The sequence below is a fragment of the Rhipicephalus microplus genome, chromosome X (assembly GCF_043290135.1).
Source record: "Rhipicephalus microplus isolate Deutch F79 chromosome X, USDA_Rmic, whole genome shotgun sequence".
Classification (NCBI taxonomy): Eukaryota; Metazoa; Arthropoda; class Arachnida; order Ixodida; family Ixodidae; genus Rhipicephalus; species Rhipicephalus microplus.
In genome coordinates, this window is record NC_134710.1 from 185,169,846 (window position 1) to 185,197,801 (window position 27,956).

Here is a 27,956-nt window from a genome sequence, read left to right on the forward strand (position 1 = left end):
GGTATAACATAGCAACGGAAAGCACAAGACCGGGTTGATTAAAGGATCATGGGATAAGCCTTTGCCCTGCAGTGAGCTTGTCTGGCAGATCATCATGATAATGATGCATTATGCGAATTTACGGCCTTTACATAGCTCTTGTTGCTTCTCACCTCATGAAAAAAAAAGAAGCACCGTCAGATTGAATCGTTGTCCAGGCTTTATCTTTTTTTATTTTTTTTGGCCAGTGCAATGCATTGTGAACGCATGGAAGTAGTGCAGGTCGTTCTCAAGATGTGGTGGTGCAGAGTAACTCCGATCGTTTACCATTCCAGTCGTTATCCAAGGGATCCAGAAAAATTTGATACACCAAAACAATAATGCAAAATAACGTAATAATGAGTTCGAAAAGACAGATCCACACTTCCCTCAGAGCAGTTCGTTGCTCCTGCTTTATTTATACAGAAGGTCTGCGATAGAGAATAATGGTGTGTTCGCTTCGAGGGCAAGGTCCACCACTTGACAGAGCCGTTTTTTTTTCTCCTTCAGCATCCCGGTTTCCTGCGCTCCTCTGACGCACGCTTTGCTCACACAACGAAACAGAAAACCCCACACATGAAGCACACAAGCAGTCGTTCACATCAAAGAATACGATTCTGTGATGAGCGCTCCTTTAGACTTCACAATAAATATAAGCCACCAGTCACAGCTGTCATGTTCTCGCTCTTAAATGCGGGCGTGTATTTACATGATACTCCTTCTCCCGCACCCAACATTCACGCGTGCCACAAAGACTATAAATGCAACCACAATTACTAAACCATAACCTTTCCCCAGTTCTTTGCGGACTATATCGGTATATATAAGCTGGGGTAAATATTAGATCCACCAGATAAACACTGAGATACCGATGCAGGAACACACACTCTTGCTAGAAAGTAATGGTTCCCGATTAACGCATATACTATAAAAACACATCGTATCTAGATTTCGATAAGTTTTCAAGCTGGAGAATCTCTTTTACGTGGCGAATATATGGCTCACGTTCTTCATTCAGTGCAATTTGCTTTACACGAGCGATTAAAATTTCTTGTCATAAGATGGGTTCTTCTCGTTTTCGACGCTTTCGAGGCGTGCGAATGGTAATGGTAGCACTAACGGTACTGCGAGTAGAAATTTAGGGAATGGACCCTGAAGGAACACTCTCCCCGGCTCACGTTCTTATAGTAGTTACAAACGAGGGCACTGCAATCGTGTGCTTCACGTTACGCGTAGAAATTTACGAGTAACTACGAAACGGACTGTCGTGGTGCTTCCAGCGTGAAACGGTGTTATGCGCGAGTGGTGCAGTCACTATGCCACTGATTCCCTCTGATCCGCGGGGAAGTGTAGATAGCATTGAACTTCTCTTATTTTGCTGTCGAACCGAGGTGTCAGCAGCAAATGACGAAGAGGTGGCCAACGGCCACCTCTTCGATATCTTCAATTGATGCGAACGTTGCATCATGGAAGCTCTTCTACAAAAACGTAGCAGTGTAAGCATCGCATGTTCATGTGACATCGTCGTAATATCACTTGATGAGCTAGCAAGAACAGCTGTAGAGTTCTAGCAGCTGCCTCAGTGTGTGTTCATTTTTGGCAAACAGTTAAGACTGGCGTCCTGTGTGCGCACCCAAAAGAGGTTAATCAGATTTGAGGAATGTATACAATGATAATATTTAATATTGCAGTACCTGACGATTAAGTTACTGACCACGAGCACGCATCAAATTGCCTTTGTATATCTAGCAGGGGATAGAGAAAAAGTGGGGGGGGGGGGGCTTTAAGCACAAAAAATGTAACTTCATTTATGCATCAGAGAAGGCTACCCGTCCTGGTATTGACGTTTAGCATCCGCTGCGATAGGTGCGCAGCAGTTTTCTGAGATTGGGTATAACAACGACAATTGCATTTTCTTACTTTGCAATTTCCTTACGTCACGTGTTACCATTGAGTATATGACTGTGCCTTTGTTTTTTTCGCTTGGTGTTCACCATAATGGCAGAGTTGATACAGTTGCCCACTCATAAAACATGGAAACATTTTTTACAGAAATAACATTCTAAAAATTGCTTAACCTTGGGCGTTGAAAACGGCAAAGGTAAAAGCACGTGAAAGTTTTATGATGCTCAACACATGCCTGAGTTCCTGGCTTTTTTACAGTTTGTATGAACGCTTACGTTGCCCGTATGATGAAAAGCTTGTTGAATGAAGAGTCACTAAAAGCATGTACTGCAGCAAGCGTAACTCTATTGCCAAGGAAGGAGGTGTTTACTGTTCAGGTTTTCTAGTCTATAGCGTCGTGCGAATCAGAACAACTTGCTTCATGTTGACAGCACAGCTTCTGCACATGTAGTGACAACAAGAAGATCGGGCACACTGCATGGTTTGCCCTCGCGGAAGCTTGACGGGAGTGACGTGAATAAATCGTACAAAATATTTTCGAAAATATTGTAGACGTAAAACAGTGTGTCATTGAAGCGTAATCAATCGTGAATAACAATAAAGCCAAACGAGCTTCATTTCCCAGCTTGTCATTTGTGTCAAAATCACTCTGCTGAGGTCTTATCACTATGTTTTGTGTCCCATATGGTAACTTACTCTTCGACTCAGCAATACAAGCTCTTCGTTCTTATGAAATCTCAGTAACACACTCAACGTGAGTTAATTATCTACAGGTACGTTTCAACTCCTTCGCGACATTCTGACTTTTGACTTGAGCGATGTCGGAACTCTCACAGGAATCACGTACGACGAAGATATTCGGTCCTGCTTGTAGCCGATGGGCCTTCTCCTCTGACCATAGTACGTCTCAAACCCTCCACGAGTGTTGTGGAGAGCGGACTTTTCTAAACCGCCTCCTGAGGTTTTTGGGGGCGGATCTTTTTCTTCTGACTCGACAACTTCTTCGGACGAGCTGCTATCAGGTTTCGTCCGCAACGGTTCAACCAAAGCAGCCGGTGCACCGATACTGGCATCGGAAATTAACAGTTTTTTAGCAGACAAGCTAGAATCTGCGCTTCCAATAGGCTCAGGGGCTGGCGACGAATCCTTATTCTCGTCCGCCTCTTCAGAACTTTCTTCTGTCGGCGCTTTTGCTTCGACAGATTCAGGTACCACAACTTTCTTTAGATCGCTCAAGCTTTCCGTCTTGACCTCCTTTGCAAGAAGACCTTCACTCACTGTTTTGACTATCTCTGGCTGTCCTACGTCGACAGGGCTGAATTTTTGAATTGGTGCCTTAACTGTTTCGCTGAAGGAAACGTCACGATAACCGTGCCCTCGAAGACTTCTTAGATCAACAGGGAAACGTTCTTGGCCATCGCTTTTATAAGTGGCGAGCAACTGCGCAAGACTTGGCTGCTTTTCAGTCGTGACCATTTGTGAAGGACTTATAGAAGTGTCAATATTTATTAAAACACGAATCGGCGTTTCTAATTTATTGCTCCTGTTCAGAGAGGCGACGTGACCGGAGAAAATCACGCTCTTAGGCACTTTTATCACTTGCCTATCGGGAGGACGAAAGTAAACTTTCTTAATTTCCTCTCTCTTAAAACTTTCCTCGCCAGGTAGCTCCTCGCCCTCGTAAAATGTTGACCCCCCAGAAAAAGCTACTCCTTGCGGCCTACCTTTTAGAAATTGCCGCGGCGCTTCAAATGCTTTGGTGGCGCCAAAACCTTGTCCACTGCTATGTCCTACACCTCGATGTCCGCCAATGCTTGGTTCGCTAAGCAGCCCAAGTGAACCTTGACCAGTGTATTTATAAGATTGCCCATTGCCAAGAGCAGCATTGACATTCCTGTTGACAATTTCAGCCTGCATACCTGACGTTCCTACATCACCAAATTGACCCATTGCTGCCCGGAAATAACTACCACTGTCGCCGCCATTTTCTCTAAGGTCCTGTCTTTGACGAACCTCACCGTTTCCTTGAAGCCCATTAAAACCTCTGTTGTAGCGACCACGCATAACATCATCTCCATTTTGTTCTTGCACTGGAACTTCAAAACCATTTGGCCGGCGGAGACCATTGCCTTTTTTTCCTTTTATAATAATCGGCCTCCACCCGCCTTTTGGACAGAACTTCGGAGGTGTGGGTCCGCCACCATTTTTCGTGCCTCTGAGCCATTCACTGGGAAGTGTCTGTCCGAAATTTCGGCCATTATCATTCCCTTGAAAACTTCCCCGTTGTGATATCTCGGAAGATGGTGCCCCCGAACCACCATTGCGCAGGCTGACTTCGCTCTGTTCGAAACCATTCTGCTCTGTTCCTATGCCCCCACCATTCCTAAAATATTTTAATCTTCCATTACCTTCTCCTCCATTGTATTGCTTGGTGCGGCCATTTGCGAGAAATTCGCTGTTTCCATCACTGCTAAAATAGCTGTTTCCGGCCCCATTGCCATTTTCATTAACACGTGGAGAAAAATAACTTTCCCCGGAACCTTCCGACTTCCCACCTCCCCCATTTTCTTGAAATCTACTCTTTTCAAAGGATCCCTGATTTGTATACCGATATTTAGGATATTGAACGTGAGAGCCTTTTACTTGGAGGTCACCGTTCACCAAACCATCTGTAGCTCCGTTGTAAGATGAACGGCTATTTGTATGTACACCACCATAAGCATTTTTCAATACGCGGTCCCCCTGAGGTGCACGTTGTAAACGGCTGCCAAATTCACCTACGCGAATTGAACCGCTTTTGAACTTTGCGTTATATCTAGGGTCAATGATAGGCTTCCACCCATTACCGTTTCGGCGATTTCCGCTTCCTCGAGGACTAGATACTCCCTGAGTGTTCTTGTCGATCTGCCCTCGCGCAATGCTTTCTTCTGGGTTCGGGATGTCTGGATATTGTTCAATCTGCGTTTGCAGGCTGCCTTCCTGCACTCCCCCGTACACCAATTCTACATTCTGTGGTTCGTTATATCCGTGTTTCTGAATGATGCCTCCGGGTAATGGAGTTAGTAACTGAACGTCTTTGAATTCAGTAACTGCTTGAGGAAAAGCATGTTGCTGTGGGCTCTGCAAACCGCCATTGGTGTATACAGAGCCGGCTCCGCTAGAAAAGTCATTGCCTCCTTGATAGCCACCGTTTGCGTAGCCTGGCTGGGTACCTGTTCCTGCGCTGCCGTAGGTGTTCCGTACTTGACCTTCACCATTGTCGCCTCTATGGTGCGCAAGCCCGGGAGGAAAGCCGTGCGTGCCACCTCCGTTTTCGTAGCCTCTTCCTCCACTAGGGACCCTGTTGCCGTACCCTTCCTGAGATCCTGCTCCATTGTTTCCGAGTCCTTGTGCAAATATGCTTCCGCCGCCGTATTTGCTACCGCCTCCGCTACTAGAGTGGCCTTTTTGTACTGCACCGTTACCAAAACCAGCCGCAGCGCCATTGCCTTGCCCGTAATCCTCGCCACTACCGCCGCCACCACCACCGCTGCCTCCGTTGAATTCGCCATGGTAAAAACCTCCTCCTCCGCCATTTCCATTACCGTATTTACCTGCTCCACCGCCGTTAAATTCGTCACTTTCAGAGCCTCCTGCTGCGCCGTTCCCGTGGCCGTAATTTCTGCCATTAGCCCCGCTTCCGCCACCGCCGTTGTATCCACCATTACTAAAACTGCCACTGGCGCCGTTTCCATAGCCGTATTTTCCTCCGCCACCACCGTTAAATTCGCCGCTGTCAAAGCCTCCTGCTGCACCGTTTCCTTGGCCATAATATCCACCACTATGGCTGCTGCCGCCGCCACCACCACCACCATTGAATTCGCCATTGTTAAAGCCTCCTCCGGCGCCGTTCCCTTGGCCGTATTTCCCGCGACCACCACCGTTAAATCCGCCACTGTCAAAGCCTCCTTCTGCGCTGTTTCCTTGGCCGTAATTTCCACCATTACCACCACTGCCACCGTTAAATCCGCCGTTACTAAAACCGCCACTGGCGCCGTTTCCATGACCGTATATTCCTCCGCCAGCACCGTTAAATCCGCGACTGCTAGAGGCTCCTGCTCCACCATGTCCTCCGCCGTAATTTTTACCACCACCGCCGCCGCCGTTGAATTGACCCCTTTGAGAGGCACCGCCATTTCCGTAAGCGCCACCACCATGGCCGTTAGACTGGCCCTCTTGAGATTCTCCGCCCTGTGCACCTGCAGCATTCCCGTTTCCAGCCCCGTCTTGCGCACCACCTGCCTCCTCATCTTGATACCCGCTGCCGCCGACGTCTATAGGGTAAAGCTCTCCAGCCCCGGTGGCCGCATATATCGGCGTCCTTATTACCGTCACCGGCTTTACAGTGTGCATCACGTAGTGCGACTGCGGGACATGGACAGCGAGTTTAGAGACAGGCACTTTTTGTACTACCACCGGATGGAAACCATACGCTGTACCAGGGACTTGCTGCTGCGCATCCGTAATTTTTTTTGGAAACGCACTTAGCGGCACCTTGTGTACAATGCGTGCAGCAGGTACTTTGGCGTGTCCACCGATGGCCTTTGCGGCAGGAAAGCTCTGCACGAGAGTGGGCGTTTGCACAACAGTCGCTTGGTCGTAGACGCCAGAAACTGCGGGCAGCATGGTTGGTCCAGAGTCTACTAGTTTGATCACTGGAATCTTCGGAACCGTAGTCACATAACCAGGCACCTGGGCATATTAAACAAAATAAAAACACAAATATGGTGAGATAATAGTTAGCACTGAGTGTAGAAAGACATTTTCATCATCAGCTATTAGCATAAAAGGAACGAGTGTCGCAAAAGTCACCTGATTCACAAAGGTCATCGTAAGTGCGGCGTGCACGCATAATAATAATAATAATAATAATAATAATAATAATAATAATAGCTTTACAAATAGCATATGCACGGCGGATAGTTCTGATTCTTAATCTGCACATAAATCGTCCTATTCATTGTGCAATGCTTTATCCACATTTACTTTTTAGCTTTCATTCAATCAGAAGCTCATCAGTCGAAAGTTATGCTTATGTAATACTACTCAATTGCATTGTGTAATGCTTTTATCTGCTGTTTTCCTTGTGTGTGTACAACCAAATTTTGCGTATTTACGAGCATAATATTTTTTCTGATTTTTTATTCCTGTCATCACTTTCTCTGAAACGATAAAAAAGAAACAGTGCCACCACTAAATGTTACCAGAGAGAACCCACGATTTGGGTACTTGTACAAATATATAAATAATTAAATAAATAAATAAATGAGTTTTTTCTATAGTATAGGTTTTTATGTCCTTTTTTATTCCGAAAGCTTTCACTATTTTATTCGGCTGTCAATAAAAAAGGTATGCATCAATGCTTTTGACATTCTTCGTCTGCCTCATTCATTTTGTGCCTATATGTAGGTTTCTGTTGAACAAAAAATTATTTTCATGCGGTTATCGGCGTACTTGAAGCTACGTCACACAGGTTCCTCGAGAGAAACAGCCCGATTCTTTTGCGCATCGTCTCAAGTTTTCTAGGACCAACAGGTAATACCGATGTTTACACAACCTCAATATTCTGTAGTCGGATACAACTTTACAAGTATGCGGCGTTTCCTTCTCAAAGGCGTAAGCACGCAAGGTGCTCTCCATAGACCGGCCTCATAAGCCGGGAGGCCAGTGACTCCCCTTTCGGACACGGCCATGCTTCGGAGAACATTGCCGAGCTGATAAGCGGTACTATCTCTCCATTCCTGAACGGGGTTACTGTGAGTGTGCGTAGTCGTGAATGCGAGCGGCTGTCGCACTTTGGTCGTGTCCGGGACGACGCGCCTCAGGACTTTTAAGTTACATCCGTCTATATAGTTCCTACAGTAGATCTCGACTATATCGAACCCGGGGTAAATCAAACTACACTTTATATCGAACTATGTTCATCAAACATCACAATGCGTAGGAAAATGCACGGCTATATATATATAAAAAAATGCCGAAGCACTTCATACATCGAAGATTGGGCAGCGCAGAACGCCCTTATAAGAAGGTGCATTGGGAAGGCACATTACTTGGCTTTTTCTCACAATAACATAGCTTTTTTCTCGCCGAACGGGGCTTTTCTGCATGCATTTAGAGAGCGAGCGGTGTGATTATAGGAGGGCCCCGCGTGGAGCGAACAGTAAACACCGCTTGACATCACGTGCTTTCTCCCATGATTCCTTGTCGGTGTATTGCGTGTGGTCGCCATTTCTTTCGAAAAAAAAAATGACGATTGGTGACTTTTTCCGCACTGGCATATGTTCATGGGGCATGCATTTAGAAGGTGAAAAGCGGACTCTTGCAAGACGCACTGTTCACATTTCACACCGTATTTCCTCGCGTATAACCCGCCTATGCATATTAACTGCCCTCTAACTACATACAGCGTGAAAATAAAAACGAGGGAAAAAAGAAAAGTCCCTGCCTGCTGTCGTGAAGGCGCCTTCCTCGCAATCATCGTAAAGCAGTGCAGTAAAGCCCACTTTTGCATCGAAGATACGGGAGGTTCACTATCAAATTGTACGATGTGTTGGAGTTATAATTTTTTTTGCGGGTTAGATATATGCGGATTTGACTATACAACCTCGCAGGAGAAACGAAATAGGAACTTCGTGTGCATACCACTATATGGCCCAGCAGGAACAGTATGCTACCTTTAGGTAGCTTATACAGTATACATTTGGGAGCCTGCCCCGCCACGGTGGTCTAGTGGCTAAGGTACTCGGCTGCTGACCCGCAGGTCGCGGGTTCAAATCCCGGCTGTGGCGGCTGCATTTCCGATGGAGGCGGAAATGTTGTAGGCCCGTGTACTCAGATTTGGGTGCACGTTAAAGAACCCCAGGTGGTCAAAATTTCCGGAGCCCTCCACTACGGCGTCTCTCATAATCAAATAGTGGTTTTGGGACGTTAAACCCCACAAATCAATCAATCAAATCATTTGGGAGCCTTAAAATTGCTGAAACTAGAAAAGCAAAGTACCACGACCTTATGACTCATCGCCATGTTTGGTTCAGCGCGGCTGAAGAGCGTTGAAGATTTTTGTGAGATAACGCATGATTTATAAATTGTGAGTGCTTTTACGGTCCGAATAAAGTATGCCACTGTTCTCTTGCTAATTACGCGAAAATAGCTGCAGTTGGTAGTCGACTATGCATGCATGTGTAAATTTAAAAAAAAAACTAACAGCAAGGCTTCTACACGCTCCGCTGACAGCATGGGAGTGGTTATACTGGTACACCGCGTTGTTGACGATGACAGGGGGAGGTTCGGAATGACTTATAAGCGTGTTGTGCATTTATTAGTCTTCGCTTCCAAATAAAATTTTCAGTTGCTAGTAAGTGCTCGTCTGTGTCCTCTCTGGGTGTGTGTATTTTTTAGCGCTTGTTTCACCATCAGCACTTCTAATTAAGCGCTTCTAACATGACTCGTGATAAGAAAGCATAGGAGTCTTTCATGATATAATCAAGGATGACTTCAGCGTTTCTTCGTTAAAAAAATGTTAATCGCGATGAGGACAAATGACAAAACCGGAACACAGAGGCACCGCACTGCTCGCATTCGTTCTAATCCTCCAGGTTAATGCTAAAATGCATAATTTGCAGGCGTGCGAAAAGACACAGAACTAAACTGATATACCAATGGTGAGGAGTGGGTAAGTATCAATTAATGTGTACTCGTTCCTAATCATTTTTAGATTGTAAACAAAATGTTAACTGCATTCAACAAGGCCGGGACAATTAAAGTTTTTTGACACGAGAAACTGCCAGCATTAAACAAACGTTCTAATTGGTAGGAAAAACAATTTCGCCTAAGGTAGCGTATCATAAACAAGTTCCCTTTAAATAAAGCATAACATAATAAAGCATAACAGGAATCATTCATAACTTAAAGAATGAACGAGTGCAATAAAAAAAACACTCTCGAAAAGAGCAACGTACCGAGAAAAAGCGAACGCTAGGAGTATGATGATGATTTGTGGAGTTCAACGTCCCAAAAGCACGATATGATTATTAGAGACGCCATAGTGGTGGGCTCCGGAAATGTCGACCACCTGGGGTTCTCTAACGTGCACCCAAATATGAACACACGGGTCTACAGCATTTCCGCCTCCATCGGAAATGCAGCCGCCGCAGCCGGGATCCGATCCCGCGTCCTGCGGGTCAGCAGCCCAGTACCGTAACAACCAGACCACCGCGGTGGGGCTCCAAGGCCTCTTAAAAATACCAGGAACACCAGGACACAAGTTGCGCAGTATATACCTGGGGCAATTGCTCCTATTAAATTTGCACAGCGTGCACGTCCGCTACGGAAGGTACCGGGTTCGATTCGCAGTGCCAGCCGGCCACCCACCAGTTACAAAAAGGGTGACGCGGCGCCCCGTGGTGAAGGTTTCTCTGCCTAAAGGACTCCCACTCATTGCGCGGGACCCAGTACCCGGTACAGCATGTGAGCCGAGCCGCTGTTATTTTTGTTCGATTCCTAAACGTATTGAGTTCGCCGCATTGGCGTTTCTACACGGTCATTGGTTCTGAACTCGTTCACGAGGTAATTTTTGTCAACACGGCGTCATCAAGTGTGAGGCCAACGGGATGGCTTTATGCTCTCCCAATAGTAGAGGACCAAGTACTCTAAATCATTAACCACTTTTTCTAAACACATTGTAATTGGTGTAAGATGACGGCGTTCTGGCTTCACTTTACGAACGTAATTTTCACTGCAGCAGTTTCTTTTAAATCACCTTGGTAACAGCGTGGTTGCTACGATGCTGCAAGAAGTTGCTGCAGTAACTTGGTTTTAGTAGGATGAAGCCTGAACTTACTGCGATGAAAGCGTGAAATTAAACTACACGAGGAGTGAGCGAGTCAACTAGGAAACCAAACAAGGCAGCTGCGGTGGTGTTTTCGGCCAAGTGCACTGGAGATTCTTCGCGAGCCTCGATATTGCATTGGCCTTTGCAACGAACGGTGCGTAGATGTTGGCATGCACAGGCGAAAAATAAACAAACAAAAAAAGAACTGTCCGTGGACAGATAGGCCCATGTGTCCGATACAAATAAGTCTTGGCGAAGCACTCGTGAAGAAAGCAACCTCTTAATGTAAAGATGCTGTCTTACGTGTGAAAACTACGACTTGAAACAGAATACCCTGTTGTATAATTTTGACCACTTGCGCATGTTCGTGCTCCTCACTCCCATCGTAATGCGGCTGCCGCAGCCGAGAATCAAGTCATTCCCGAGTTTAGCAGCACGACAACAAACCTGATCAAAGTAAGTATCGCGGAGCGCGGTAACCGTCGACGATTGTACTGAACAAGAGTGTTTCGTCGTTTTACTAAGAGCATTATTGATGATATTTTCGCCATTCATCTTAAACTAGAGCCAAGCGAAAAGCAATGGCAAATAGCGGCACAGCGTACGGTGCGAGCGCCTGTTATGTATAGGCCAACACCTCACTATATAAGCACGCAACGGCGGGTGTCGAAGAGTCCTAGCCGTGACGTCACCCAAGCCACCCACCAGGTGGCGCCGCTCCACCCCAAATATAAATCTCACGAAGAAAAAATAATATCTGAACTCTTGGTGTTTGCTCTCTACTTGAAACAATGCCATATCAAAATGATCATGAAGGAAATAAATTGCTGTGGTGGTTAAAACCTTAAATTACCAAACCCTCCAAGCTAACGTGGTGAGATATAAATTAACAGAGTGAGGCACCCGTAAACGATTACTCCATCAGAGTTGTTTTTTCATGAAGCTAATAAAAATAAAGGCGAGACCTGAAACCATATAAAAGTCGCTTGTCACTGAATAAATCTTATCGCAATCAGCTTTCAGGAGCTCCAAGCAATGGTATGCATGACTTATCTTGTTAAGTGTTAAAAACAAACGAGCGTGAAACATTCAGAGAGTATTCGCATCTCGGTGCATGGCATGTCGCAAAGCTATTAAAGAACTAAAATATTGGGGAGGGGGGGGGGATTGACCGAACGAGTGGAGTTCTCAGCACAGATTTTCAGTAACAGTCAATATTTGATTGATTGATTGATTGATTGATTGATTTGTGGTGTTTAACGTCCCAAAACCACCATATGATTATGAGAGACGCCGTAGTGGAGGGCTCCGGAAATTTTGACCACTTGGGGTTCTTTAACGTGCACCCAAATCTGAGCACACGGGCCTCGACATTTCCGCCTCCATCGGAAATGCAGCCGCCGCAGCCGGGATTTGAACCCGCGACCTGCGGGTCAGCAGCCGAGTACCTTAGCTACTAGACCACCGCGGCGGGGCAGTAACAGTCAATATCCCCGGTGTGCTCATCACCATTTCTTAGTGAAAAGAGATCATTTTAATGGCAGAATAAAATAACAGTTGACCGGAACTCTTATTGTACACACGCTTGCTTAGACAACCATGCTAAACGCTTTGCTCCATAGCTATTGGTGAAACGTAAATAATCACAAAAATATTTGCGAATGTTTAGAATTTGTGGGTTCGTTAAAGCAGAAGCGTCAAAATACGAGCGTAAGGTTGTGCTCCGATTTATCAAGCCACAAATCCAATCGCTACGCAAGGCACCATATGATGCGGCTGTTATGAGAAACAAGGTGAGAGGGCCGCACAATTGATGGCCTCAAAGGACCACGTGACTGCGGAAAGCGAATCGCTGAGGGCCGCATCGGCGAAGACAAAACGAATGCGACACTTTTCCCGTTCCAGTGACTTTGTAGGCAGCCTTAAAGTTGCTGCACAGAGAACTACTAGAATTACAGGAGTCAAATTTGCTGGAATCAAAATTGCTAGAATTACTGGAATCAAACGTTCAAATGTTGTGCGGTAAATTTTTTTCGTCCGCCTATAGAAGCCACGCTCGTGTGACACGTACTGCGAGTATGATTTTGTTTCTGCTATTTATGTTGCGAGTAACACTCGACTGCTGAACTCACGTTTAAGAACCTCGATTTCACGCTTATGTTCCTAGTATGTAATCATTATTTAAAATACACCGTGTGACCACACACCAGTGCAATATTTCTAAGAGCACTTACGGTCTGCGCGTTCCTCGGTCGCGATTGCAGCGTTCCGTCGCAGTCTCGGTAGCGTTTGGTTCCTTTGCGCTAAGTGTGGAAGGCAGTCAACTAATAAAATTCGAAAGTGTTTTTGCACGACATCGCGCTGTCCGTTTGGTCAGAAGCCGATCGCATCAGGACTGGCCGAACCACGGTCTGTAGCACAACTTGAAACACCGCGACACCTACACGGCTCGCCGTCTACGGTTGCGTCATTCACGGTGCAGGCTGGTGAACGGCCTCCCAAAAACAAGGTCAGTCTGCCACTACACTATGACGTTAATTGCAGTCCCCATCTTTTCAGAGTCGTTATCGGTCTAACTACAGTCCATGTAATGTACTTTAAACAGGTATAAGTCAGACATTCGCAGCCAGTCCAAGAAAAAAGCTGCAACACTTCAGAAAACTTGGTCATCAACATAGAATCTATAGCCATAGAGTTACATCGTTCACGCCAATCTTGACAACTTACGCGCCACTTTTTGATAAAAACGTGAGTTGAGATATACAAGCCCTTAGGCGGAATTCAAAGATAACGTCTCTTTCGGACCTCGGTGGCGCACAGTGCACCGTATATAGGGGGTGCTAATGGTTGTGTTCAGTTTTATAATCACTGAATACGTATGGAAAGGGGCGCGAAAAACAGTGGTGCAAGTCGCTTTCATATTAGCACGCAACCAACCTGGTAGCCAGAAAAGGGGTGTCCAAAGGAGGCAGCGTCCTTGTAGTTGTATGATTGTAGCCCTTCAGAGTACAGTGACGATTCATGGCCGAGAGACAGGCCATGGGCGTCGCGGAACATGCTCTGGTAGTTCTGGCTGCCAAAGGAGCTGTAGGGTCCTGATGAGTAGCTACCGTATGGCAGGTTGCTTGAGTCAAAGGCGCCCCAACTCTTTTTGTTATACCCAGGTCCATCCCAGTCTCCCTTGCTGGGCTCTTGGCCGACTTTCAGGTGGTAGCCGGGCTTGTGGCCGTGCTTCTGCGTAGTGGAGGGGAATGTGCGAGCATGTGAGCAATCTGGAACACCTACAACAACTCTCAGACACCCTTGCACTTTTTCATTTCGTCAAATTTGCAACTTTGTAGCCAATCAATAACTAGAAGAGGAAAAAAACGATTTCGCGACACAGCCGTGGGCGGCTATGGATGATGAGATGGGGAAGAGGTGGTTTAGGACATTCGTACCAGCCCTCTGGATTCATCCGTGTGAACATGCCGACATATGACACTACATTATGTAACGTGGGCTTTACACTACAACCCTGAGTTTCGTTACAGCATCACTGTCGTCAAATTAACACATGCAACGTGATGTAACCAAAAACCCTCGCCGAACGAGCCGCATTCGTTCGGCTAATCTGACCTGGGCCAAGCATGTCACGATTGTTAGTAGATGTGCAGTCCCTGCCTCACGCGTGAGCTCTTTTATTGTGTTTAAGCTGCCTACAGGCATTCCGTTACCATTCTGAAGCTGAGTCCAACCAGGTGGCCATCGTTTGCGGTCACTTGCGCAGAGAGGAAGCCTCGCTTCACCTGGAGCAGCCGATGTGCCAGTCCTTTTAGCTTCGGCTGCGGAAGCTCGATGCGAGCCAGTCCAAGCCGCCGCTGCAGTTGCGGCGTCTGCAAAGACAACAATCGATCAGCGTATGGGCTTGGACCACACAATTGTCATCGGGATCGACGGAGTAACGAGCGACCAGAAAAAAGAAATCACTCGAAACGGAACCAGATTATGTGTGGTTAAGAGCGAGGAGGGAAACAAATCAGACAAGCGTGGCTCTCATTACGCAGGAGAGAGTGTGAAAGGATGAACAGAAAAAAAGGAGAGAGAGAGAGAGAGAGAGAGAGAGTCGCGTGTAGACAGCGCACGGGAGGCTGTCTATCGCTTCTGCGACCGGTCACAGCAGCCAATCAATTTCAGAAACGGAGTTGTATCAGAGACACGATTATACATATCCTGAGAGACCTACACCAATCGCATTTTCGCCGTCGCCGTGAGGTACCGTATAAAGTTTAAGGGCATATAAGAGCATATAAGACGCGCATTACCCGCGCGTCTTATATGCTCATGTTAAAGCGCGCGAGAACTGCTGGTTGTCGCCGCTGCGCGAAAGGAGTGCAAGGGGGTATGGAGAGGTGTCGACGCGGTGGCGGTCCAAGTGCGATAAGATGCTATCGGGCCTGGCGTGCAGTACGCTGTGGCGCTGTGGAGTCGAGACAAAGCATGCTAGAAAGCGAGCCATTATCGCGCGCGGAAGGTGTGACGTGTACAGTGAGGGGGTGAGAAAACATAAGCGGAGGAGGCGGAGACGAGCGCGTCATGCGGAATGAATTGCAGGTAAAACATGTGATTTCTCCATATGGAGAGCCCAGCCCTGAGCAGGCGGCACGCGTGTCTTATCTTGCGAGGTTTCTAATAAAACTGTCTCACAGGCTGCCTTTACCGCGTTTAAGCATACTAGGGTGGTTCTAAAGGTTGAGTCAGTGGAGATTACGGTCACCTCGTCTACTGCCGCCGCCGGTGTTCACGGATCCTCGCGCATCCAATGCTGCAGCGCGCGCTTTCTAAGGGAAGCGAGAGGCGACGCCGTGCGTCATTAGCTGACTTCTTTTTGCGCGGTCACTCAAGACACCGTGGTTAATGCCAGTGTACGCAGCCATCGAGTGAGGTGTGTGTTAGTGCTAGTTTGTTTGGTACATACCCTCCTAACTTATTTGACACTCACGTATACGCACAACCAATGTCATACACAGCTAATAAAACTATAAACATATTGATAGCTGTAACATTTATAGCATCGCTATGAATACTTCGTTTTCGGCTTGAATTTACCTTTTTTAGCAGCTTACCTTCTCACTCTTTTTTGTCTTGGGCGAACTTGGAGCCGCCAGCACAGCCGCCGCAATCGCAGCAAGGATGAAGACCTGCAAAGCAAGATTTTATAGCTAGATTACAATGTGATCAGTGGCTTTCCCACCTATTAGCGACAACGATGCAGATACAGATTTCTTACTAACCAATGTACGTAAAAAACTTATTGTCAGTATCATAGCTTCTTCCTGAACCAAACAATTTGGTCAGAAATTAATAGCAACTGTATTGGAGGACAGTCAAAGAAGACAAGTACTTGAAAAAATACACTTTTTAGACGAGCTTATCCTTTTGTACACGAACTGCACCCATATACATAAGACCAATATAAAAGCCATGAAACCTGTAGTGACGCATATTGAATCTGTGTAATTGTCGGAAAGACATGACGAACATAAGCGTATTTAGAAAATACAGGTTTTGAAAAATAAAAATGACAGTGAGCACGATAGTAAGCACCTGTCAATCGTCTTTGCAGACGAACTTGAAGTCGAGGCAGAAATGCTTTGCCGTTGAAAGGGCAAAATACTAATGGAAACAGAATTTTAGTTAAATTTTATTAATAAAACTGAGTTGCGGGCACTTGCTTATGAGGAGACGTTGTAGTCCACTACAATTATTGGCACACGTACTTTTTCTTAGACGTCCATGAGACCCAAATAGTTTGAGACCTTCTCAAAGCAAATTTCAAAGCACCAGTCAATGTGATATTGAAACCCGCCACGGTGTTCTAGTTGTAATGGTGCTCGGCTTCTGATCCGTAAGTGGAAAGATCGAGTTCAGGAGTGGCGAACCGACCACATTTTCGACAGCTGCGAAAATGCTTGAGGCTCGTGTACTCAAAATTTAGGTGCACGTTAAAGAACCCCATGCGGTCGAAATTCGCAGAGCCCTCCAGTACAGCGTTGCTCACAATTATATTGTGAGTTAGGAACGCAAACTCCCAACAATTATTATTATGGCGATATAGAAACCAAGTGCGCCGGGAGCGTTAATTGAGGTCGCCGTTGTGTTACGTCCCACCGGAACGCCGCGTAGTAATTATTCACGATCAAATGACGAAATGACGAAAGGAGTCTCTTTGCACATGCAAGGGGCGATCAAGCCCTATATGCTGAATTCGTCCACTCATCGCGGGAAGGGGGCACCATTCCTCGACTTGCATAGCTTATCAGCTCTCTTATAGCTGTGTTTCGTTCTAGAGATGCGCTATAATACTGGAATGAACATTGCACAAACTTTCATATCTTGATCACAATTACAGATATATTTTGTGCACACCTCACTCTCAACTGATGGCTGGAACCTTGACGAACTGTTTGACGTGCGACGTTCCACGCAAAGCGTTTGCTTATCTCTTCTGGGACCTCGCACACTTCCTCCGTGGGGTTTCCAGCGTCGTGCCAGGAACACGGACGTCGAGCTCATCAGTTGACATAGGCACAATTTACGGACAAACTGGGAAGCTAGTTTGCACTCTCGTATGTAGCATCCTTCTTTGTACTTTTTCTGTCAGTGCAGGGTAGCAAACCTAGCGTGCGTTCAATCGTGAAGTTTGCGATTATATTGAAGTACCATTCAAAAAGCCACAGCTTTGCCGCAAAGGCGAAGCGACGAATGCGATAGCAATAAATTGCAATGTCGCGCGAATAATGGCAAGCATATCGAAACGTTCTCCGCGTCGCTCATGAACAAATGACGCACGAAACGTGCTCACCTAGGTGAGTGCAGATGAACGCGAATAAGTGTCTGAGTAGTTACTTCGCTGTAACTTCGCCCTTTGTTTCTTCACCTTTTTCGCAAAAGGAGACTGTGCAGCGAGTGCAGTGATCTTTGCGCGCCCGGTAACTACAACAGAATTGTTCCGGTGCCAAAGCCCAAGGCCTGCGATTCTCCCCTGCAAGATAAGCGCGCACACGCGTGAGTGTCCACCCTCCCCCTCTCTCCACGGCGAAAAGTGCGCGTGGAAGATCGCCGCCGCGTCGTGACAGTCTGGCAGCGCATGCACATTGCGCCATCTCGCTGGTAATGCTGCAAAGACGATAGTTCCTCCAATATGGGCATTGCCAGTGGTAAGTGGTAGATATAGATAGCTTGCCGTTTATACGTTCAAGTAGATCCTCCTTCGTCGCTCGGTGGCTAACGACTTGCACTCACAAGCAAGAGGTCGGACGTTTGATTCCGCGTGCCAGCGTCTTTTAAAGACGATAGTCTTTCTTGGGGACCTTCGACGCAAAAATTTTTTGTCCATCTGTACATTTATCTGCTTGTCCATCCGTTACGGTACCGAGTACTCTAAACGGCACCAGACAATACCCAAAACGGTCGACCCTATCCGTAGCGCCCACCAATGCTGCTCAAGATTCAGCGTTCATACTTATGCGATTGTCAACTAAAAAAGCAGTTATTGCACATACTTTAGCCACCATAACAACACGTATATAATCTGTATGTGCACCTTTTACTAGAAAAAGCATACATAAGTAATTTTAATGATCGTAGCCTTTATAACGCTGCGCTGGTCATGCAATGCTTGCACGAAACGGCAAGTGTTTCGAACGCTTTGCTGAAACGACACGGTGGTGGCACCTACCCGCCGCCTTGCGCTCTACACCTTATCACCTCAGAGACGGGCGCGCAAGACAGGCGCGCTTCGTTTTTCAAGATAACTGCCAGAGAGCGCTCATGTCTCACGTGTGACGCGACTTGATGCACTCGTTCGCCTCCGCTGCAAGCTCGAGGCACTCTAAAGCAGCGCCTCCAGAATACCATTCACCAATTTTCTTGCGCAGAACATCAAATAAACGTTTTGTTCACTCTCTCCAGACGCCGGACTATCGTCTTTTGACGACATTTGCAGATTAACATGCAGATACGGGGCCAATTTTTTTCCGGAATATTTTTCTCCCTTGCATTTTCATTTGGCGCTCTTTGTCAAGTGAACATTCTAATATCCCCCTGATTACGTCATGCCATCAATTTATCACTGAGGCCAATACCAATAAATTGAACATTTTCTTTTCCTTCCGTCTTCACGCATGGGTCGTCTGGAGGAACATTATCATCTTATTTTTTATTTGAACCTATGTCAGAAATAAATATAAATCTAGAATGTGTTCACTGCTAACTACGAAAACTTGATGTCAAGAAGTCCGCAGGCCCAGATAACATCCCAAACACTTTTCTTAAAGATATGCTGACTGGGTGATTTAATATCTCAATAAAAGATTAGCTCTCTATCTACACGCGTGATCCCTTATTATTGCTGCACGGCTAAGGTCCTCATACATAAATTCTGATCTGAAGATGAATCTAGCAATTACTGCCCGGTCTCTTTAACAATCAGAATCTGCAAAATGTTTAGGAATATAATTTTAAAAGCATTAAAACTCTCCTAGAGGCTAAAAACCTGCTCGACTCTCTACAACTCGGATGTAGATCTGGCCGGTCAACAGTTACAACAGTTACATAGCTAGCCGAGATGACCACCGACATTGCAAATACACTCAACACAACAGGACAAATAGATGCCGTTTTTCTGGACTTTGTGAAAGTCTTTGATGTCATTCCCCACCATGATCTCATTATAAAAATGCAAGCAATCGGATTTGAACATATGGGTAATGTCATACCTGAAAAATCGTAAACACTTCGTTTCCGTGAACAACAATATCTCAAGCAGCCTAGACATCTTGTCAGACGTACCACAAGGACCCATATTAGCGCCCATTTCATTTCTGTCTACATTAATGACATTTCTTTTTGTGTCGACCCATCTATTCAACTAAGGCTTTTCGCAGATGACTTCGTCGTGTACACGATGGTAAGTCGAACAGAGGACCAGGTTCATCTTAATCACTCGATACAAAAAAAAAAAAATCAGGCATGGTGCTCTGAATTGGGAATGACACTGAACGCAAGGAAAATGGTATTACAAACAAGAAAAAGCCTGTTAATTTCCATACAAATTAGAACATTCGGAAATCACCAGAAGTAGCCATTTAAAATCCTTGGGAGTTACACTAACATCAAACCCAAGTTGGGAACCACACATAGCGACTATATGTTTAATAGCACCAAAAAAGCTCTCGTTTGTCAAGTGAAGACTAAAGAACGTCCCTCATTATGTTATACTAACCGTGTATAGGACACTAATTGGACCGGTATTGGAATATTCCAACTTAATGTGGAGTCCCCAACACAAATTTCTCATTAAAAAATTTAGCGAGTCTAAAATTTAGCAATCCTATTTGTGTTTTAAAGTCATTCTATGGGCATACCATGCATTGTTACAGCTCTGCGTAAAAAAAGCAGTACTGCGTCGGCTTGATCAGCGCAAAATAATTTCCAAACTCAAATTTCTGCATCATTTGTATTATAAGCATTATGTAATATCCGGAACAGAACATCTCCTTGAACCCCTCAGACACTCCTCAATAACTAACCACAACAAGATAATACGGCTGCCTAAAGGTCAGAACGACATTCATCAAAACTCTGTTTTTCCGTCATCAATAGCGTACTGAAGTAGTCTACCATTATCTGCGCTGAACTTTGAAATGGTAGAATCTTTTTCTCAAGAAATCACCAATATTTTGTTTTAGTTATTGTATTACATATTTTTATTATGCTCGCATGTGGTATAAACACTGTATCTTTGAAACTGTTAACAACCATCTACCATCGAAGTGATTTTTTTATTGTGTTCGTCACTTTCAACAGAATTGTAATAATTTTATGCACTGCCACTTCTTCTTAGACCGAGGTCTGCAGCATATTGAAATAATTTAATAAAATAAATAAAAATGTATAGATACGCATACATATACGGTGAATGAGGGCCGACGTCGGCGGCAGCATCCAGCCGAGAGTGTACATATAATTGCTATCGCGATAAAATGCCCGCGCAATGGGTGTCATTTTCGTGCAACTTTTCGCAGTGCTGCCGCCACAGCGGCGTCCCTGCCGTGGAACAAACTAGCGAGCGCACGACCAGAGTCGCGGCAGTCGGAAAAGTGCGGTCGCACCCAGCAGCCGCAGCTGCCGAGGCGTTAGTTCCTGCATGGCTGGACGATCGGCGGCTGGACGCGTCTCTATGGCCGTTGCCTAAATGTGGTACATCGCGATGCCGGCTTCTGGCATTACTTAAAGAGCACGCGTGCGACGTTCAGAGGGACGCGACGTTGACGGCGTCCACTTTTCACTGCCTGGGAAATCGTGCATGAGCAGGCCTTTCAAGACATTTCCTCCAGCCATTTTCCCTACGCGGACGGCGGGCGCTGATAAGCGTCGCTCGGCGGCCACACCGGTATTTTAAGTCCCGTGCCACTTTCACTCCGTGATTCATGGCCGGGCGTGGGAAAAGCACGTGCTCTCGATGCAAAGCTACGGCATCCGTCGTCCGGGCGCGTTTCCAGCAACTTGCCGCGTGCTTTAGAAGCTATTCTCGTTTTACGGAAATGCTGGTATACCTTTTGGCGTAGCGGGGGGGGTGGGGGGGTACAATTTAGTATCAGTAATCGTTAGGGTCTTACGTCCGAAAACCAAAATATAATTCTGAGATACGCTGGAGGGGAGGGCTCGGAAAACTTTGACAATCTGGTGTATTTTAACACGCACCTAAATCTGGGGAAGCGTTGCCTCAGTAGAAAATGTGGCTGCTGCAGTCGACATTCGACCCCACGACCTTCGGGTCACCAGTCGAGCAACGTATGGGTTGGCGGATTGTCGGCAAACAGAAACGGCACATATGTTCTGTGCATGTTTAAATTGATTGACTTCGCTTTAACCAGTCCGCCCCACCTACACTGTACTTGTAGGAGCTTAAGAAAGTAATCGCGATATACGGTAATCAAATTACGCAAAATAATCGATCTGGATGTATTACCTGAAGCAGGTGGAACTGAACACAAGCCATGTAAACGCATTTTAGTGCGCAGTGAGCTTTCGTGAATACATTAATTTGGTCCCCACGAAAGTATAGTCACGGACGACAAAAAGTTCCAGTGCAGCGCTGTTAAAATACCACTGTTAACAAGAAAATCCAGGATGCAGCTCAACACGCACAATCTCCTCATCTTCAACTATCTGTTTTCTCTAATAAGAGAGGTCATTAAAAACAATTTTTACGACGAAGACTTTCTCAAATTTCGAAAACATGGTGTCTTTTGCATGTGGCTGTCACATTTATTCAATATAGCGCAGGTTGAATTCAAGGCTGAAGAATGCAGTCGAAGGCTGTATAATAGTCACGCATGCACAGGTTGACTATAAACTAATTGGCATTCTCTCGAAAAGTAATGCCTCAACTGCAAGGCGAAACCTCACTGTGAGTTATCGTGAAAGTTTTCATCTACTCGTCTTCCCCCCTAATCTCGCTATTCTGCACTACATACTTTGTACTATTTCGTACTTTGTTAATTATTTCCACGCTGTTTCTTTTTTCTTTCTGTCACGCCCTGCCGCAGTGGTCTGGTGGCTAAGGTACTCGGCTGCTGACCCGCAGGTCACGGGATCGAATACCGGCTGAAGCGGCTACATTTCCGATGGAGGTGGAAATGTTGTAGGCCCGTGTGCTCGGATTTGGGTACACGTTACAGAACCCCAGGTGGTCGAAATGTCTGGAGCTACGGCGTCTCTCATAATCGTAGCGTGGTTTTGGGACGTTAAACCCCACAAATGTTTTTTTTTTCTCACGTGACCTTCATTTTTCGTGTCGTGCTTACGTCTTTTGAAACCTCTTTCGTGTGCCTTCATGACCCACGAAAAACAAGACATTGTTGCTATTGGACTAGCGGAGTTTCCAAACGTGAAAGCAACACATATGCATCAAAAAAAGAAAGAAAACAACATGTCGTGTTTCGAAATTCGTATACAGAATACGCCATATAGACCTCGTGCTCAATGGCAATGAAACAACTTTTTATGCTCTATTAGCCTGGATAATCTCACTGCTTACGACAAATTAATCGGCTAGCCACTTGCGAGTGGTCTGTCAGTGTTTGAAAGTGGTGTTTCAGCAGCTTTAAGGCACTACAACGAGAACAAGAAGGTGTGCACGTCATGCTTCTCCTTTTTTTATGTGTTTGTCTGATTATTTTAGTGGCAGTGCATATAGTTGCTATTTTACGTGCATTTTTTAGAGCCTCCAGAGCGCCCGAAAACGACCAGTCGAATGTACCATTAGAAAACGAGGAATACCTCGCGATCCAAAACTTTCGACTGAGAATTACATTATTGCCACTTCCCGTAACGTTGAGCTTGCGGCTTACTTCGCCGCCGTACAACGCAGATAACGCAGCACGAACAAACAGAAATCACTAGCAGTGCCTCATGTCCGCTCTGCCCACTTGTCCTGTCTAAACAAGCGCACCTGTAAACACTGACAAGTCACGTTGTCGGTTTGCTGGCAGCAGCGAATATAAATGGGCTCGTTTTGTTGTATTTTGCCACAATATCGACTGGTCAAGCACGATTCCTTGTAAACGCTGTCTAGTCGGGCTATCTGGACCCGACTTCTCACAAATCAATGTGGTTCAAACGCGTAAACTTATCCACTGATTGGACAAATTCCATGCGTTAACTGTTCTAATGGACGAAGTGCAATTAATACACCCTAATTATGGCCGAAATACGGACTCTTATTTTCGCTCTAGACAGTAAGCACATGGTACACGCTCTCACTGGCAACGCATGAGTGGTTATCGAGCAGAGCTAAGGCACACGGACATCGGACGATGCGACACTGATATCGCACCGGTTGCCACTGCCGCATCACAACTGGCGATGGTCTGCTCGCAAGAACAACCTCAGAAGCAAGTTGTGCCCAACGCGGAACTTCAAGCGAAAATCTGCAATAACGTTCCGCGCAACTAACCCCAGCAGCGTTACAGACAAACATACGTCGTCGCAAGGCTGTCCAGCTGAGACACTCCAGCTGTGCATTCACATAACGTTGCACGTGTCACAGGGGACGGGGACATACGGTGCTGTCGGGAATGTTGAACCACTGGTACGTTGCACACAACACTGGTTTCACATTGAATTGAGCTTGTAACCGCCTAACCCCAAGGCTACCCACATTAATACGTTGTTCTCACTCACTTGCGCACTCACTCGAAAATATACGGTCCTCATGCACAATGGGAACTTGCGTTATTTTCTCTCTTTCCCTCTCTCTCTCTTTCTATGCCCGTGTGTGTGTGTGTGTGTGTGTGTGTGTGTGTGTGTGTGTGTGTGTGTGTGTGTGTGTGTGTGTGTGTGTGTGTGTGTGTGTGTGTGTGTGTGTGTGTGTGTGTGTGTGTGTGTTAGAGAGAGATTCCTGTGGGTGTTACACAGTTATCATCAATCACATGATGTAGAGAGGGCGTCAATGTATTGGCCTGGCTGTCCACGCCGTGGTGTAGCTGTGGTTAAAACACCCAGCTGCTGACCCGAAGGTCACGTGTTCGATCCCGGCCGCGGCGGATGCACTTCGATGGAGGCGAAACGGCAGAGGCCCGTGCGATGTCAGCGCACGTTAACGAACAGCAGATAGTCGAAATTTTCGGAGCCCTCCACTACGGCGTCTTTCATAATCATATGGTGGTTTTGGGACATTAAACCCCTGATATTATTAATATTGTTATATTGGCCTGGCTAACAAGCTTATCGCCAACGCTAACATGTCTGTCTGGTGTCAACATCATGCGCGACCAAACTGGGCAGTCACGTGCAGACATGCGTATAATGTGTACGTATACACCTTATTGATGATCGCATACAAGTGTGGAAGCTGACCTTAAATTAAACGAATAAAAGTAGGTGAAAACATGTGCTAAATGACATATCTAACAGCAAAATAACCCAAGATCTAACAGGATCAATGCCCAAGGCTGGAAGACTTGTCAATTCTGTATCAACCTACTTCAGCTGCGACAGCATTTCGTCCTTGAGACTATCCCGTAATGGCAAAGTCAAGCCACATGGCTTCAGGTATTTGCAAGCATCGCTTAAACATGTGCTCAAAACAGTTCTTTTTTTTAATGTGCACAATTTCTGATGGATATGTGGGGTTTAACGTCCCAAAACCACCATTTGAATATGAGAGACGCCGTAGTGGAGGGCTCCGGAAATTTCGACCACTTGGGGTTCTTTAACGTGCAGCCAAATCTGAGCACACGGGCCTACAACATTTCCGCCTCCATCAGAAATGCAGCCGCCGCAGCCGGCATTCGATCCCGCGACCTGCGGATCAGCAGCCGAGTACCTTAGCCACTAGACCGCCATGTCGGGGCAATGTGCACGAAAGAAAGGGAATTTTTATACGCGGGACTCGTTGATATGTTGTAAACAATCAAATAATTCAGACAATGATAGCTTTCTAGCGTACCCGAAAATTCCAGTAATAGGAAGGAAAACTCTGAATAGCATTCATGATAAAACGTCCTAGCCTAAGCCCGTTGACTCGTGCGAGGCGCATAACTACTATTCATGCAAACCGAGCATCCTAGCCAACGTCAAAGTTCTGACGCCAATGCACACAGATAACAGCGTTGGCGGATGTAGACAAACGACAACACATTTTATAGGTCTAATGCCTGCATATTGCGCGAATCTTTGCTCGTCTTTGCATATTGCGCGAATCTTTGCTCGTCTTTGCGTATCATACACTACAAAAATGCGGCTATTTCATGTATTTAAGCCAGGCAGGTGACCATATAGGTAATATACTCGAATCAACAAAGAGTAATAAAACACCTTCACCATATCTGCAAAGAAGGCGAAGAGCCTCACAGCGATCGCCTTCAAATAACGTCCGACCAGAAAGACATCTATTCGGCCCTGGCCGCAGCTGTCGCATTTCGGGGGCGGTCAAATGCTATGGGCTCGTATACACTTAGGTTTAGGTTCGCGTTAAGGAACCCCAGATGCTCCAAATTAATACGCAGTCTCCTACTATGGTGTGCTTCTTAATAATGTCGGGGTTTTCGCAGGTGCAACCCCAAGAACTAATATTAAAATAACGTTGCACAAGTAGATCTTGCACTGACTCCACTCGAGTAGCGGGGATCCCGATGGATCAATTTTTACAACGTAAGGGTTAGCTACATTAGGTTTTTTGCCACGAAAGCGACGCAGCATATGATGCGCCAATAAGAGCTGGCATGAGCACCAGATCTCAGTGAAACAAAAATATATTCCTCGTGAATCCTGCAGCGTTCGCCGACTACTTGAAAATATAGAATAAGAAGAAAAAAAACATTAGAAAGACTTGCCTTCGCTGAGGCCTGACGAAGAAAAGTCTTCAGACAGAAAATTAGGTTTCCAATCCGCTTTTTGTTTTTTATTTGTAAGCTAAAGAGGGAAGGAAACGCATTTTTAGCGAAAAAGTAGGTTTTCCCACCTCTTAAGTATGAAGTTATCTATTCAAATATCTTAAGGTAATTGAATGCCCAATGTTATGCTGCTTGGTAAAGGTTAACAATCTTTTGTGCTGATAGAAATTTTTTCGCTGTTTACATTTCTTGATTCACAATGAAACAAGACCGAAAATATGAAAAGGTGGTAGTTGGAGGGTAAGGTGCGGGGTACAAACAATAGCGGGTGAACTCTTCATAACCTCGTATGCAACGCTGCGTAAAACTACAAAATACAAGTCGTTATTACAATAACGTAATAAAATTTTAAAAAAGCAAATGATAAGCGAGAGAAAATTCAACAGCGGCTGTGTCACTAAAGCACACATCACATTGTTGCAGTGCTTAGGAAAAATTGAAGTCTACAGCCCAAACACTTCCTCGAAACATTCGGTTAGTGCAATCAACGCTATAGGCTCTAGCCACATATTGGTGGAAGCGGCGATTAGCGGAGTCGTGCGCACTCAAATCCTGTCTCCCCCCCCCCCCCCCGCTCCACATTTTTTTTTTTTTTTTTGCTGCTGATGGAATTTTATATTACCTGGCATAACGAGTTCACAGTTCTGCGCAATTCATATGGAGCCCACCAATGTTCGCTCTCGCGTGCGAATGCGATGTTGGTCGCCCAAGTATATGGGTGCGCATGTACTGAATAAGTTGCATCTTATTATTATTTTTTTTGAGGCGTTGAAGTAAGTGTTAATTTTGGTCCTGAAAGGTATATAGGCATTCCACCGCACAAGTAAACTTTTTGTCTGCTTTTTTTTTGTAGTGAGCTCGTATCCTTCAATTAATGTAGGATTCGAACTCGCTTCTCTTTGTTCAATGTTTACAAGAGGAAAGGCGCCCCAGGGGGCGTCAAAAAGTGGGACTCGTCCGCACCGATTTCGTGCCTTCTTGGATGCTCTTTCAAGCAGTGCTCAACACTGACGTTATCGCTTCCGTCCCTTAAACCCAGCCGTCGCCCACCCCACCGATTGCTCCTCTGCCTTCAATAAGCAAGCTGGCTCGCTGGTACAAGAGGAACCGGCACGTACACCACGCACAGAAACGCATATCCGGGGGCAGCAACACATGCTGTGGTCACTCACACGTAGCGCTTGCATCCTGCCAGTAAACAGAGACGGGAACAAGCTGTGGTCGAGTGAGAACCCGGCTAGCGGGTTACGGCCTCAGGTGGCGGCGTACTCCAGTCGGGTGCGGGCGGTGGATGCGCGGCACGTGCCGCCTCGGTGACGACTAACGGACGTCCACAACGCACGCGCGCGAAGGTAGCTAAGTCTTGCGGTTCTGAAGGCACCAGCGCTTTATACCGGGCCAACGCCCTTCGCCGCAGCCGCCTGGTGCAAATGCAAACCGCCGGGCTTATTAGGGCTGAAAGCGAGAGAGAAACGAGGCGGGAACAAAAAGAAAACACCCGGTTTGCCTGCCGGGCCTCGCGCGACTCGGCACAACGAGGAGCCCGCAGCCGAGATGAGGAAGGGCGCTCGTGTCCAGCCACGAGGAAAGGGCGGCGGTCCTCGAGTTTCTCCTCCCGGAAGCCTGACACCCTTCATTTGCTTGTTTCTCTCTCGTCACCCCGCAGTACAGATCGGCTCCCGATTAGTTGTCGCGACGACGAGGGCCGTTATCAACGA

At 46.2% G+C, this 27,956-nt stretch overlaps 1 protein-coding gene across 1 annotated transcript; it reads right to left on the reverse strand.

Moving 5' to 3' along the window:
- Positions 1-181: 181 nt before the first annotated feature.
- On the reverse strand, positions 182-27,718 carry LOC142775887 (uncharacterized). Its single transcript, XM_075878334.1, has 5 exons — positions 27,411-27,718; positions 15,901-15,975; positions 14,512-14,670; positions 13,733-14,029; positions 182-6,654 (listed from the first exon to the last, which is right to left on the reverse strand). Exons 1-5 carry the CDS (start codon positions 27,423-27,425, stop codon positions 2,704-2,706), a joined length of 4,497 nt encoding a protein of 1,498 aa, XP_075734449.1. The 5' UTR covers positions 27,426-27,718; the 3' UTR covers positions 182-2,703.
- Positions 27,719-27,956: the final 238 nt, after the last annotated feature.